This window comes from Pezoporus occidentalis, unplaced genomic scaffold (genome assembly GCF_034315485.1).
Source record: "Pezoporus occidentalis ecotype Australia unplaced genomic scaffold, CSIRO_AGI_Poc_V1 ctg153, whole genome shotgun sequence".
Taxonomy (NCBI): Eukaryota; Metazoa; Chordata; class Aves; order Psittaciformes; family Psittacidae; genus Pezoporus; species Pezoporus occidentalis.
In genome coordinates, this window is record NW_026913350.1 from 938615 (window position 1) to 952696 (window position 14082).

The 14082-nt window shown below is 48.8% G+C and overlaps 1 protein-coding gene across 7 annotated transcripts in view; it reads left to right on the top strand.

The window, feature by feature from the left end:
- The window catches only part of PUM1 (pumilio RNA binding family member 1), a 63470-nt gene extending 51093 nt beyond the window's left edge, over positions 1 to 12377 (top strand). For 4 of the 7 annotated variants that reach the window (XM_062611413.1, XM_062611410.1, XM_062611411.1 and 1 more), the window contains 7 exons: positions 152 to 281; positions 1395 to 1529; positions 2824 to 2961; positions 4545 to 4670; positions 5662 to 5783; positions 7651 to 7843; positions 10506 to 12377. In XM_062611413.1, the coding sequence (XP_062467397.1) occupies positions 152 to 281; positions 1395 to 1529; positions 2824 to 2961; positions 4545 to 4670; positions 5662 to 5783; positions 7651 to 7843; positions 10506 to 10637 (976 nt within the window). In that variant the 3' untranslated portion in view covers positions 10638 to 12377. The remainder of the gene's footprint in view (positions 1 to 151; positions 282 to 1394; positions 1530 to 2823; positions 2962 to 4544; positions 4671 to 5661; positions 5784 to 7650; positions 7844 to 10505) is intronic. The other 3 variants (XM_062611409.1, XM_062611412.1, XM_062611414.1) reach the window with 1 other exon arrangement.
- Positions 12378 to 14082: the final 1705 nt, after the last annotated feature.

A 14082-nucleotide genomic window follows, 5' to 3' on the forward strand; every position in this document is an offset into this window, starting at 1 on the left:
CCACGCTCAGGTCTCAGATTGCTGGATAAGGTGACTGCATCTAAGATTTGCTTTGCAGGAGCTTAGTGCATGAGGCTCTTGGAAGGGTTTGGATTAACAGCTGTGTAGAGGGTGTATGTGCCAGCAGCATCACACCAGCCCTGTTTTCCAGGTTTATTCAGCTGAAACTGGAGCGTGCAACCCCAGCAGAACGTCAGCTCGTGTTCAATGAGATCCTCCAGGCAGCCTATCAGTTGATGGTCGATGTGTTTGGGAATTACGTCATCCAGAAGTTCTTTGAAGTAAGTCTGTGTTCCCCTGCAAGTCTTACTCTGCCGTATGTTGTCCTGAGGTATTGGATGAGCGCATAGAAACCCTGATTTTTGGCTAAACCAGTGGGTATCTGTCAGCACTGCTGACATCTCCTCCCGCTGGGCTGTTGAATCGTTCCTATTGGGGTGACTGATGCGGGACTTGCAAAGATTCATCTGAAAAGGAGCGCTTTGCTTGGAGATGGAGGAGGTGGCGGAATAAATAGCCACATACTCAGGAGATGTAGGCCCAACAGAGCATTCACGGGTGCTGTGCTGAGCTGTCAGTACTCGTGTTTAGGAGCAAAAGAGAAACTTTCCCAGTGAAGAGCATCCGCTGGAGCGAAGCGTGGTGGTGTCACACCAGGAGGCTGGGCAGACACACATCTCTTCTCCTTCAAACAGGGCTGTTCCTTCCCCACCAAGCCCTTGTGCTTCTTCTGTCCAGTAGTTTTGTATTGACCCTGTCAAGGGTTAGAGAGCTGGCACATCTCACCCCGGTGGCTCCAGCACCTTTGACTCTGGAGTTTGTTTCACATGTTGGGCATGTCTGACAGACATAGAACAGACACTTGGCTTGTGCCTCTTTACATCCATTGAGGTGCCGTGGGTGTTTTCCTTCTTTTCCATAGGCACAGTTTATCACTGCAGTGTGACAGCAGGGGAGGGCTGCTGTGACACTTGGCCACTTGTGGGTTTTCATACACTCACAGGTCTGGGTTGAAGGGAGCTTAAAGCTCATCCAGTTCCAACCCCTGCCACGGGCAGGGACACCTTCCGCTAGAGCAGCTTGCTCCAAGCCCCTGTGTCCAGCCTGGCCTTGAACACTGCCAGGGATGGGGCAGCCACAGCTTCTCTGGGCACCCTGTGCCAGCGCCTCAGCACCCTCACAGGGAAGAGCTCCTGCCTAAGAGCTCATCTCAGTCTCCCCTCGGGCAGGTTAAAGCCATTCCCCTTGGCCTGTCCCTACAGGCCCTTGTCCCAAGCCCCTCTCCAGGTTTCCTGCAGCCCCTTTAGGCACTGGAGCTGCTCTAAGGTCTCCCCTTAAGGAGCCTTCTCTTCTCCAAGTTCTGTGCTTGTAGTGATTGGTTTTCATCTCCCCAGTTTGGCAGCCTGGAACAGAAGTTAGCTTTGGCAGAACGTATCCGTGGGCATGTTCTGTCCCTGGCTCTGCAGATGTATGGCTGTAGGGTGATCCAGAAGGCCCTGGAGTTTATTCCCCCAGACCAGCAGGTAATTGTAAGTCTCAATTTTAACTTTCTTCTTGATGTTTAACGTTCCTTCCCCTTTGGTACCTGACCTGCGACCTCCTGTTTCCTCTTGTGGCTGGTGTTCTTTTGGTTTGGTTTATGGCATGGTTGTCCTGTTCCCTGTGCATGAGAAGTACGTGACGCCATTCTTGGGTCTTGTTGCCGTCTCCTTGTTCCACTTAACTGGCAGTGGTGTTGGTTGTCTGTTAATTCCCTGAAATCAGATTATGTATGTAGGGGAAACTGAGAATGATGGTGAATTAAAGGATATTTTTAAATCCCTTGATGGAAGCAGTGCCGGGGTTTTGCCTTTAATATACATTGAGATATCACTGCTTTGATATGTGGGTCAATACTCTGCTTTCCTACAGTGAGTAACTCCTCCTCATACAGCAGTTCCTGTCAAGCCTGGCCTGGTGTTACAGAGATGTGGGTGATAGCCAGAGTCCCACTCAGAGCTCATTAATAAAGCAGCTCCTCAAGGGTTTTATGAGCGATGAATTAAGATGAGAAACACACAGGGCAAGCCAGCTAATAAAGGTGTTGGGAATCATGATGCAGGAATCTCAATGTAGGTTATTACATTGAAAACTGAATGAGGCTTCAGGAATGCTCATTTCCCTGTAGGCTGAGCCGGAGCGAAGCTGCTGCTGCAGCAGCAAGGTGATGGCCAGGGTTTGCCATTGGCTTCCTCCAGAATGGTGGTTTTGAGGCCTCTCTGCTCCTGGGTTTGTGCCAGCTGCAAACCTGAACTCAGCTGCTTTTGGGGTACCCAAAGCTGTCATTCTCTGTTTTCTGATGGTGAAGGTTTTGGCCTGCACGTGGGGTCCATTGGTCACACCTAAACTTCATCTGCACATGCCTTCATTAACTCGCAGCACTAACTTGCTGTGTAAAATACTAGCAAGTTCTTACCCCATTGTAATCACACATGAAGCTGACACACAAGTTCATGAAGTTTGGACATTTGTGAGTTCTTTCTCCTGGAGCGGAGCAGAGGAGGGAATGGGGGATGAACAGTATCATTGTGGATCACAAGATGTGGATGCTCGTAAGAGGACACTCATGTTTAATGAAAGAAGGGCTTTATCTTCCATTCATCATAGTCTTGGTTTCTGGAGCACAGTGAGCTTCACCTCAACACCTGGAGAACTTCCAGGTGAAAGTCCGTGGTGCATCCTTCATCCCGTTCATATTCATGGCCCCATTCAGCAGTGCAAACTGTGCATTTCTCAGCCGTGAGCCCTGCTGGTGCTTTCTGTTTGTCTTTGTGTCCCCAATAGAACGAGATGGTTCGGGAGCTGGATGGCCACGTCCTCAAGTGTGTGAAGGACCAGAACGGTAATCACGTGGTGCAGAAGTGTATTGAGTGTGTGCAGCCTCAGTCCCTGCAGTTCATCATCGATGCCTTTAAGGGACAGGTAAGGCCTTGGCCTCTCATCTTTTTATTCCTATGTGTTGCTTTGAATAGCGTGAGAGTGGATGTAGCTTGTTCAACCATAATGCATTTCAGCAGGTATCTGTCGAAAGGGTAATGCAGCAGCATTAGGGAACCTGAAGTCTCTTGGTCGTGTCTCTGTTACCATTTTTGTGCAGGTAGATCACAGGAAAGCATCCTTGCAAAACCCTGTTTGCTTGGAAAATCAGGTATTTCTGGCTGATGGAGGGGAAAGCAAATCTCTTGCTAATCTATCTTCATAGTGAAGGTGGTGAGGAGGGTTTAGTGATGGGTATAGCAAACTCCCAGTATGATCCCTGGCTGTGAGGATGCCTTAGAGGGCTGCTGCTTCCCAAGGGTCTGTGCTGAGAGGAGAAACAGGAATTGCATCTAGAAAGGGCAGTTTCTTGCACTTCGTTTTCGTGTTTTTTCTTGTATCCTCTCCTGAATTGGTGTCCTGGCTCTTAGTTGTGCAGCTGGCTTTATTCTGCCCGTAGTCAGCTTCTCTTCCATTACAAAAGCACTGGTTTGGGTGTTTGCAGCTTCAGCTTTGGAGGAGCATTTTGAAGTATTGAGGGTTTTGCCACTGGGATGTGAAGATAGCCTGGGGTTATTATAGCAGGAACCAGCTTTATTCACTTGGCTGCTGCTGAAACAGCAGGGAAAGTGGGGACTTGCTTGGCTGTGTCAGAACAAGCAGGGTTCCAGCTGGAAACTTGCTCAGCAGATTTGCTGGTTAAGAGTTTAGCTTTGCACCTTCCACTAGGGAACTGGGCAAAGCCAAAATACCTCTGGGAGCTTGGCTGGTGGCACTGGTGCTTCCTTGACCAGTTGTCCCAGTTTCAGCTGAACTTGCATATGGGAGGTTAAAGCCATCACCTCAATACTCTTCCTGCAGTTTAATTGCACTTCAAGTCCTGTTTTCTTGCACAGTTTACTCAATAGTTATTAAAAATGTGTAGAATGTCAATTTACTTCAGTGCTTGGATTTGCTGCTTTCGGTCATTTTAAGCAGCCAAGTGGGACTTTGTGCAGCAGTAATAAAATGTGTCATGTTCTTAGCAACAGCTTTGGTAATCCGTTAGAAATGAGAACGAGGGCTCTTTGTTGTCTCTTCTCTAAGCACAGTTAAGGCTTTTAAACAAATCCACAGAGTTGAGGGGAATCCTTTGCTGAGCATCTTTTAACTTGTGTGGGTCAGGCCATTTCTTATGTAGCTTCAGCTAGGTCGCTGGCCAGGTGTGCTGGGTTTATTCTTCTGAAGCAGTGTTTAATAAGGCCTGGTTATCCTGGTGGTCTTTGTATTAATAAAGAGGCTTTAGCACTTGTTTCCCTCTTTGATGAAAGGGCAAGCTGCAGCACAGGTAGGGATGTGATCACCAGGTAGCCCTGTGGCAGTGGGGCTCAGATGCTTCCAGTTCATGCTCTCCAGAGCTGCAAACTGTCATTACTTCCCGTTCCTGGGAAAACCTGCCATGTGTTCACTTAATTCCACCAGGTTTCTAGGATTCCCAAAGACTAACAGCAGCCTTGCTGCCTGTGCTTGCCTGTCCTTGTCGCACGCAGGTTTTTGCCTTGTCGACACATCCATATGGCTGCCGTGTGATCCAGAGGATCCTCGAGCACTGTCTTCCTGAGCAGACCCTTCCCATCCTGGAGGAACTTCACCAACACACCGAGCAGCTTGTTCAGGTCAGTGTGGGAAAGGGGAATGCAGGTGCTGTGAGGTGTTTCTCAGGTACTGCTTTGTATTAGGAAAGCTCCCTGGCAGCCTGTTTTGGGACTGGTGCTGGACACACTGGTGGGAACACAGGGATGCTGTCCCTGAGGAGGAATGGGAAGGAAGAGACAGATAATCATTGTTAATTGTTTTGGCTATGTGCAAATAATCCATCAGGTATCAAAGTTGTAGTTAACTTCCCTTATTGAAAAGGAGCTTAAGTATTGAGTGGGTGCATGTCCTAATGCTTCACTCCAGGCATCACCATGCAGGTAAGATCAAAGAGGAGTAAGAGAAGAAAGTGCAAAGTAGTTTGGGCTCTTAAGGTATGTTGGTTCTATGCAGACCCCCTTCCTGTCTGCCTTTCCTCTTCCTGAGGACCTGTTTTGCACAGATCCAGGTATTGGGGCACAGTGGGTATAACAGCAAATGAGCCCGTCCCGTATGCAGCCTGTGTATTTAGCACATGGAAACCTGTGTATTTAGCACATGGAAACCTGTGTATTTAGCAGATGGAAAATGGGAAGAGGTTGGGCGTGGAGGGGAAGCATCAGGTCATGCCTCTGGTACTGCCAACTGGGAAAACACTTTGTGACCTGAATACACACACATTCACAATGTGAACGTGCATGAGAGCAGTCCCCATAGCTAGAACCATGGCACAGCCCTCCAAGGACGTGTGATTTGGTGTGTCTGAGCCTGGAGAAAGCAAAGAAACTTGCAATAAGCAGAGTATTGACATTTCGTGCTGTAATTTGTACACAGATGTAGCATTTTACCCCCTGCTGAAGCTCTAGCATGCACATTGCCGTAGAAGTAGAAAGTATTGACGTGTTTTGTACAGTAGATACTTTAAGTAGTGTTTAGTTCAAGCTTGTAAGTCTTAATGCACAGTGGGAACTAGTTTGATATTAATGGTTCCTGTCCACGTTTTGTCACACACTTCTGCTGTCTCTCAAACAGGATCAGTATGGGAACTATGTTATCCAGCATGTACTAGAACATGGTCGGCCCGAGGATAAGAGCAAGATTGTAGCAGAAATTAGAGGCAACGTGCTGGTGTTGAGTCAACATAAATTTGCTAGGTATGAATTTGTTCCTTAAAGTCTCCACACCCTGTGGGAGCATGGACACATGCTGGAGTTGCCCAAGAGTTAGGGGTGGGGTGCAAGGAGGTGAAAGGAGGTGAAAAGAGCTTTTTGCTTAACAACAGAATGCTATTTATAACCGCTTATAAAGCGGGATGAGTGACCGGTGAGGTAAGTTTTCCTGGTCATGAAGGAGGATGGAGATGTGGAGGAGCAGCTCTAATCCAGTCCTGGAACGTGACCATGACTTTTGCTGTGTGTTGGCTTCATTTTGGTTTGGTGGTTTTGAAGTGGTCACTATCCCTTGGTTAGTAACATGCCATCAGAGCATTTCACTGCTCCTGGGATGCTGGGTCAAGCCGCATGGGAATTCGGGAAATCCACGGAGCCTCAATCCTCTTTTCATCTTACTTTTCATGGAAGAAGCTGGGCTTTTTACTTGCCAAGTCTTGCAGTCCCTTTGGAGACATATGCAATGTGATGCCCTCTTAGGGAAGCTGCAGCAGTCTGGGATTGTTGGTCCAGATACTACAGAGCTACACGTGGGGAGAAGCAAAATCCACCTTAGTGGATGTCAAGGCAAAGGTGTCCTTCCCATGTTTGTAAATTCCTTTTGTGTGTGTTTCTGGCCTTTGGAACATGAAGGCTGAGCTCCTCAAAGGCTCAGCATTTATGGTTAGTGAAATAGAGCTTTAATACTTGCAGACACAAGGGAAGTGTAACATTAAGAATTAGAAGAGAGCTCTCTTAATTTTGTTATTCAGATTCCTGTCTTCCTGACTTGCCTTGCTCTTTTAATTCCTAAACTTCTTTCCACATGAAGCATTAACCTAGTGTAAGGTCTCCCCTGAGCTGAGCACTAGCTGAGGCAAACCACTTGGTGATTTTGTGATTCCAGGGATGTGGAAGATAAGACTAGAAAACTCCTCATCCCCTTTCATGTATCCTATTTAACCTGGCTCCTGGGAGAGCAGAGGCCAGTCATCTAATATATTAAGGAATTTTGGGAGTTCTCTGCCTTTGCTAAGATCTTAAGTTCCTGAATAAGCATTTCCCAGTTGTTCTGACCTTGGGACTCTGTTCCTGTCGAGGTCCAGCACTGAGAAAACGAAACAAAGAACAACTCATACGCTGCTCTGATGGGTGTGTTGAGAACAGACGCTGATCTCAAACATAGCATCACTTAGAGCTGTACAAATTGGAGTGAAATAAAACCTAAACCAGTCCTTTATCTGAATTCCCACTTGGATCCCAAGCTTTTCTATTCCATGTTGCTGAACTCCTGTGCCAGCACATAGAATCAGCCAGGTTGGAAAAGACCTTTAAACTCATCCAGTCCGACTATTCCCAGCACTGCCAAGGCCACCACTGGCATGAGGCCTCGTCTCCACGGGGTGTGAACACTTGCAGGGACGGTGACTGCAGCCCTGCCCTGGGCAGCCTGTTCCAATGCCTGAGCACCCTCTGGGGCAGGAATTGTTCCTCAGCTCCATCTAAACCTGCCCTGGTGCAGCTTGAGGCCGTTTCCTCTTGTCCCATCCCTTGTTCCTTGGGAGCAGATCCCAGCCCCTCCTGGCTCCATCCTCCTGTCAGGCAGTTGTAGGGAGCCATCAGGTTCCCCCTGAGCCTTCTCTTCTCCAGACTGAATCCCCCAGGTCCCTCAGCCGTCCCCCATCACACTTGTGCTCCAGGCCCTGCACCAGCTGCGATGTCCTTCTCTGGACCTCTTCTAGCATCACTCTCTTGTAGCGAGGAGCACCAAATGGTCTGCCCTTGCTATTAGGAAGAGATCTCCTTGGGGTTGGAGGGGAAGCCCAGTGGAGACATTGCATGCCCACAGATTGTCCTTCTTCTGTTGTTACAGCAACGTGGTGGAGAAGTGTGTCACTCACGCCTCCCGCACGGAGCGTGCCATGTTGATCGATGAGGTGTGCACTATGAACGACGGCCCTCACAGTGCCTTATACACCATGATGAAAGATCAGTACGCCAACTACGTGGTGCAGAAGATGATTGATGTGGCAGAGCCAGCTCAGCGGAAGATTGTCATGCACAAGGTAAGCAGCTGCCGTCGATGGAGAAGGATGTAGAGGGCTCCTCAGGATTGCTTTTTGCCATTAGCATTTCCTAACGACGGCTGTTTCAAAGCTGGATATGTAAGATCCATACACTTTGGGTAGGAGCTGAAAGATGAAAATGTGAAATAATGAGATGCCATTTGGACTTAAACCAAGCTGGTTGCTTCTAGCAATCTCTGCTGACCTAGTAACCTACTTCCACACTAGCAAATGCTGCTAAAAACCATCAGTATTCACTGCAGCAGCGCTGTTGGAGCCTGGCGAGGGGCCTCCAAAGGTCTGGTGATGGCAACACGCTCGTCCTCACTGAGGACAGTGTTTGTGGATGAGAGCAGCTCGGTGCAGCTGGGCCAGACCTCTGCACACCCACAGCACAAGCCTTCTCCCTTCTTGTCTTTGCCCTTCAGCCCTGTTAGGGCGATTGGGTAGCTGTGACACTGCGCTGCTGTGCCTGCAGCCCCTGATGAAATCCTTATTGCTCAGGTTTGAATATGGTTCTGATGACAAACTTCATAGAATCCCAGACTGGTCCAGCTCCAACCCCTGCCATGGGCAGGGACATCTTCCACTAGAGCAGCTTGCTCCAAGCCCCTGTGTCCAACCTGGCCTTGAACACATCCACAGTTTAGCTTAGTGCTACAAGGTTTGAAGCCTGGCAGTTTCAGGGCTTCATATTTGTCAAAAAAGAAGAGATTTTGGACTGAAACAGGCATTGCTGCTGGTCCTACCTCCCAGGGCTGTTCTCCTGCTGCCCCAGGGGCAAGAAGTGCTCGAAATCAGGTGATAGCTTCATTTTCCTGCTTTTAAGGGTCACGTTTGTGGGTCTTTGTGCTTGTAACAAATGGGGGAACCCAGGCTTTTGGACGTGTGGTGGAACTGAGCTGGTTTTCTGCAGTCACATGTGTTTGGGTGTGTTACTCTGTACAGAATAGCAGCTACAGCCAGACCTCTTGTTAGAAATGAAATACTAATACTGGCTCAGGAAACCCACATTTATGTATTTATCAAAGCAACAACTGTGAGAAGCGTCAGGTATTCACATCCCGATGAAATCAAGTGTGTTTAAGAATCCTTGAGGAAAACAGACCAAGTGATTTCCGTATAAAGAAGTGGGTATTATCTGCATGAGGGAGCTGATTTTTCCCTACACAAGGCAGTTAATCAGTGGATAAACACCGCACTTGCAGCTAAAACAATCTTCAGGGAGGTTAATTCTTCAGTTTAGGAATCATTCAGAGTCGTTCTTTGAAACCAAAATCTGTATTAGTCCAAAAGAAATTGTAATGGAAATACATGACAAGAATGACCTGTGGCTTTGCTGCTCTATATATAGAGGTGTGTATATTAAAAGAGTAACATAGAGATGATCTTTACTGACATGTGCTTCCCTGTCAAGCAAAGTCTTTTGAATAAAATGCTAATCAGATTATCAGTGTGGCTGTCAGAAATAGAAGTGGGATGACAGCTAAATAGGACTGAGTGCAAGTGAAGAGCTCAGCCACGAGCTGAACGGAAGCCTGGGAAAAGTGAGTGTACCATGGAATCCCAGCCTGGGTTGGGTTGGAAAGGACCTTAAAGCTCATCCAGTTCCAACCCGCATCGGCTGTTGCTTTTGGGTTGTGAGTTTGTGGTGGTGTTAAAGACATCTCTTAAAGCTTAAAAGTCATTTTAACAGTTAAAAAAAGTCTCAGAAATGAAGAGGAACAAAGAAGGAATGATTTGACCCGGGGAGCTTTCCTCTCCCTAACCTCAGAGCAGCAGTCAGACCTTGGAAATGGGATGTGGCAGTGGCTGGAGCATCGATTTCTGACTTCCAAGGTGGAGCCTTAGAGTGAAATAGGAATTTAAACAGCTAGAAGCTGACCCAGTGAAATAGGCTGAAGTTGGTGGGGATTGCCCATGGGAGTGTTCTGTTTGGTCCTGGCTTAGGCAGGTAATGGCGCTGTGCTGCTCGAGGAGCGCATCTCGTTCCGGCTGTTTCCTCGTCATCCCGTCTGCAGCTGTGAAGCGAGGCTGGCACAGGGCAGAGTGAAAACTCCACTGTACATGTATTCCTGAGGGAACCAGCTGGTGGTGTGGGGTATTTCTCATCTAGTGAGGAAAATGAATTGCTCTGATGTCTCGTTCCTCTGAAACTGTCCAGGAGAGCGTCAGCAGCTCCAGTGCCTAAAGGGGCTACAGGAAACATGGAGAGGGGCTTTGGACAAGGGCCTGTAGGGCCAGGCCAAGGGGAACGGCTTTAACCTGCCCGAGGGGAGACTGAGATGAGCTCTTAGGCAGAAGCTCTTCCCTGTGAGGGTGCTGAGGCGCTGGCACAGGGTGCCCAGAGAAGCTGTGGCTGCCCCATCCCTGGCAGTGTTCGAGGCCAGGTTGGACACAGGGGCTTGGAGCAAGCTGCTATATGGAAGGTGTCCCTGCCTGTGGCAGGGGTTGGAGCTGGAGGAGCTTTAAGGTCCCTTCCAACCCAAACCAGGCTGGGATTCCATGGCTAATTAATGTGATTACAGCAAACAGCACGTTAGTATTGCAGGCACTGTGCTCTGTTGCTCTCCTGAGCAGGCAGCACCCGGAGCTCACCCAGGATTGCCATGACCGTAATTCAGGTCCTTTAAGCTTCACTCTCTCTTCTTTTACCTCCCAGATCCGGCCTCACATCGCCACCCTGCGCAAGTACACCTATGGCAAACACATCCTGGCCAAGCTGGAGAAATACTACATGAAGAACGGGGTGGACCTGGGGCCTATTTGTGGTCCCCCAAATGGCATCATCTGAGGTGGCGCATCGGGGAGCAGCACCCTGGGCCCCGCCAGCCAGCAACCACCACGATTCCAGTCCACAGGCAGAAAAGGTTTAAAATGGTTGCTACAAGCAAAAAAAAAACACAACAAAAAACCAGAGAAGAAAAAAAAAACACAAAAAAAAAATGAAAAGCCTTTGTAAATTTCTTTAATTTTATTATGCATAACATGTACTAATTATTTTTTTTAATTAACTAATTGCCCTGCTGTTTTACCGGTGTATAGAATACTTGTACATAGGGATCCAATGTACATGGAAGGCCACGTTTTTGTTCACTGTTGTATCTATATTCCAATTGTGGAAACTTTCAGGGTGGTTGGTTTGAAGAAAAACAAGAGAAAAAAGAAACAAAACCCCAGGTTTTAATTGACCTGCCCTCGAGCAAATCCCTCTTGGGTTGGTTTCCTTCTCTTTTTAGTCCAAACTTGAGCCGACATAGAAAAGGTTGAATCTTAGTCCAAGGGCGCCTTGGACGCTGTTGATAAACGCGTGGAAAGAAATCAACTCGCTGCAGTTTTAAACAAAGAATGAAGTTTTTGAAACTTTTTAATTGCTTTTTTTTTTTTTGTTGTTGTTGTTGTTATTTTTGGTTGGTTTTTTCCTCTTCTTTTGTGGAGTAGAACATGCCGAAGGAGGGGAGTTTAGCTGGTGGCCGGGGGGACAAGGCGATGCGCGCCCCACCAGGTTTTAACGCAAGGGCGGGTGTACCTGGTCCTGTTAACGGTGAGAGACACCATTTGATTACTTAGCATGAGGAAAACAAAATCCAACTCAGCTTTGGTCTTGCTTCTATAAATATATAGTGTATACTTGGTGTAGACTTTACATATATAAAAATTTGTAGTATTTTCTTGTTTTGATGTCTGATCTGTATCTATAATGTACCCTAGTAGTGGAACATACTTCTGACTGTACAATTGTACATTTGTAAACCTCTGTAATGTAAATGTGGAGAAGTTTGACTCGACATCGAACCCGTTTTTTGGTAAGAAAACAAGAAAACAAAAAGAGAATTAGCCAAACCTGTGCATTTCAGTGTATATTCACACCTTTTATGGTCGTAGCATATAGTGTTGTATATTGTAAATTGTAATTTCAACCAGAAGTAAATTTTTTTTTCTTTGGAAGGAAATGTTCTCTTTATACAGCCTAGTTCATGTGGACAAGCAAAAAGAGTAACAAGAGATGCTTGGTTTTCTTTGTCACCTCGTTGGACAGTAGCGACCCTTTCTAAATGTTCTACACCCCCCCCCTCTGATTCAGTTCCAAATAGTGGTTTTTTTGACTCTTACAAAGTAATGGTTTTTGCTTCTTTTTGTGACAGTAAGAAACAAGAAGTGCAGAAGTTCCGGCTCCCCCTGTTTTTTTCCTTACAATCAGAGCCCCTTTTCACCTTGTAAAGTGTGAATCACCTCCCCTTTTTGTACAGAAGATGAACTGTATTTTGCATTTTGTCTACTTGTAAGTGAATGTAACATACTGTCAATTTTCCTTGTTTGAATATAGACTTGTAACACTACACGGTGTACATTTACAGAGCCTTGTGTATATTTCCAATGAAACTTTTTTGCAAGCACACTTGTAACCATATGTGTATAATTAACAAACCTGTGTATGCTTATGCCTGGGCGCCTATTTTTTGTAACTCTTGTGTAGATTGTCTCTAAACAACGTGTGATCTTTATTTTGAAAAATACAGAACTTTGGAATCTGGCTCCGTGCCTGCTTCCGACGGCTCCAGCGTCAACATCCCTGGGTCTGTTCCCGGTTTGAGGAGCAGCCATCCCCATGGCAGCCGCCCTCAGCGCCGGGTGCGTGTTGGGAATGAAGAGCAAAGTGACCCCATGGCCGTGCCTCCTCCCTGAGCCTCTGGGATTCTGCACTCTCAGGCAGAAGCTCTTCCCTGTGAGGGTGCTGAGGCGCTGGCACAGGGTGCCCAGAGAAGCTGTGGCTGCCCCATCCCTGGCAGTGCTCAAGGCCAGGTTGGACACAGGGGCTTGGAGCAAGCTGCTCTAATGGAAGGGGTCCCTGCCTGTGGTTGGAACCGGATGAGCTTTAAGTTCCCTTCAACCCATCCCATGATCCTGTTTTGGCTGTTTGCATCCCCAGTGCTTTGGGCAAGTCTCTCCTCTGGGCCTGTACGAACCTGTAGCTCCTACAGCCTCCATCCTCTAAGCTGGAGATGAGCAGCCAGCTCTTGGCTGCTTTGAGTGCAGCAAAGAGCAGGGTAGGGAAAGGATCCTCTGCTACCTCTCGTCTGCTTGTGGTGTGCTCTGAGTTGCTGCTCTGGGTCCGGGCCCTGCGGAGCTGTTCCTCATCCTCTGCTTCACCTTCAGGGTATGGGGAGCAGGGAGCTGCTCCGGGCAGGCATGGAGGGGATGCTCCAGCAGCACCCAGTGATGGTTCCTGGGTCATGGAAGGCTCGTGTTCCTGAGGACTTTGTTCCGTGCCCAGGAGCGGTGTTGGGTTTGGGGCTGCCCTCACCCGCTGCCCGCACTATGTCCCTTTGTGCCCTCATTCCCTGTCTTGGCTCAGCCCCAGCTCTGTTTTCATCCCTGTGCCATTGCCCAGGCCCGGGGATGTGGGGAGAAAGCAGCCTCTAGCAGTGGGTCCTCACCTTCCTCACCCATTATTCGCTGCAGAGAGGAGCTCACCTGGGCTTTGAGCCCTTTGCCCTGGGTTGGAAGGTCCTTCCCATCAGCCGGGGTCCCTCCTGACACCCCGGATCCATCGCCTCATCCAGGACCCATCACACCCACCCTGGCCTGACAGAACCGGATCCCCCTCTCCCAGCATGGCGTGGAACCGACCCGGTGGTAACAACCCCCCTGAACCCCGATTCTCGTGTCCAGGGCCCCCCCATTGCCCACGCCTGGCCTCGGGTGCCAGTGGTGGGGACCCGCAGGGCTCCGGGCTCCATCCTGCGGGCTCCATCCGGACCCTGCAGCGGTGGCCGCGGCCACGGCGGGGCGGTGCAGCCCCGGCAACGGCAACAGCATCGGCAACGGGGACCCTCAGCACCCGCTCCCCGCCCGCCCCGCTGCCTTTCTGCACCCCCAAAGCCTCTCCCCCCGCTTCCCGCTGATGCTATTGATGCACTGGGGCATTTAATGATTGTTAATTTGGCTCCTGCTAATTACAGCCCAATTAAAATGGAGAGAAACGGCTCGGGTGGGGCCCCCGAGGCAGGGCCCCCCCAAAGGGGAGGCTGCTCGGAGTTTCCCAGCAAGCAGGGAGCAGGAGGATGCTCGTGTCCGGGTGCTCCCCATCCAAGGGCTCCGGTTTTAGCTGAATCTCATCGAATCCCAGCCTGGTTTGGGTTGGCAGGGACCTTAAAGCTCCTCCAGCTCCAACCCCTGCCACGGGCAGGGACCCCTTCCACTAGAGCAGCTTGCTCCAAGCCCCTGTGTCCAACCTG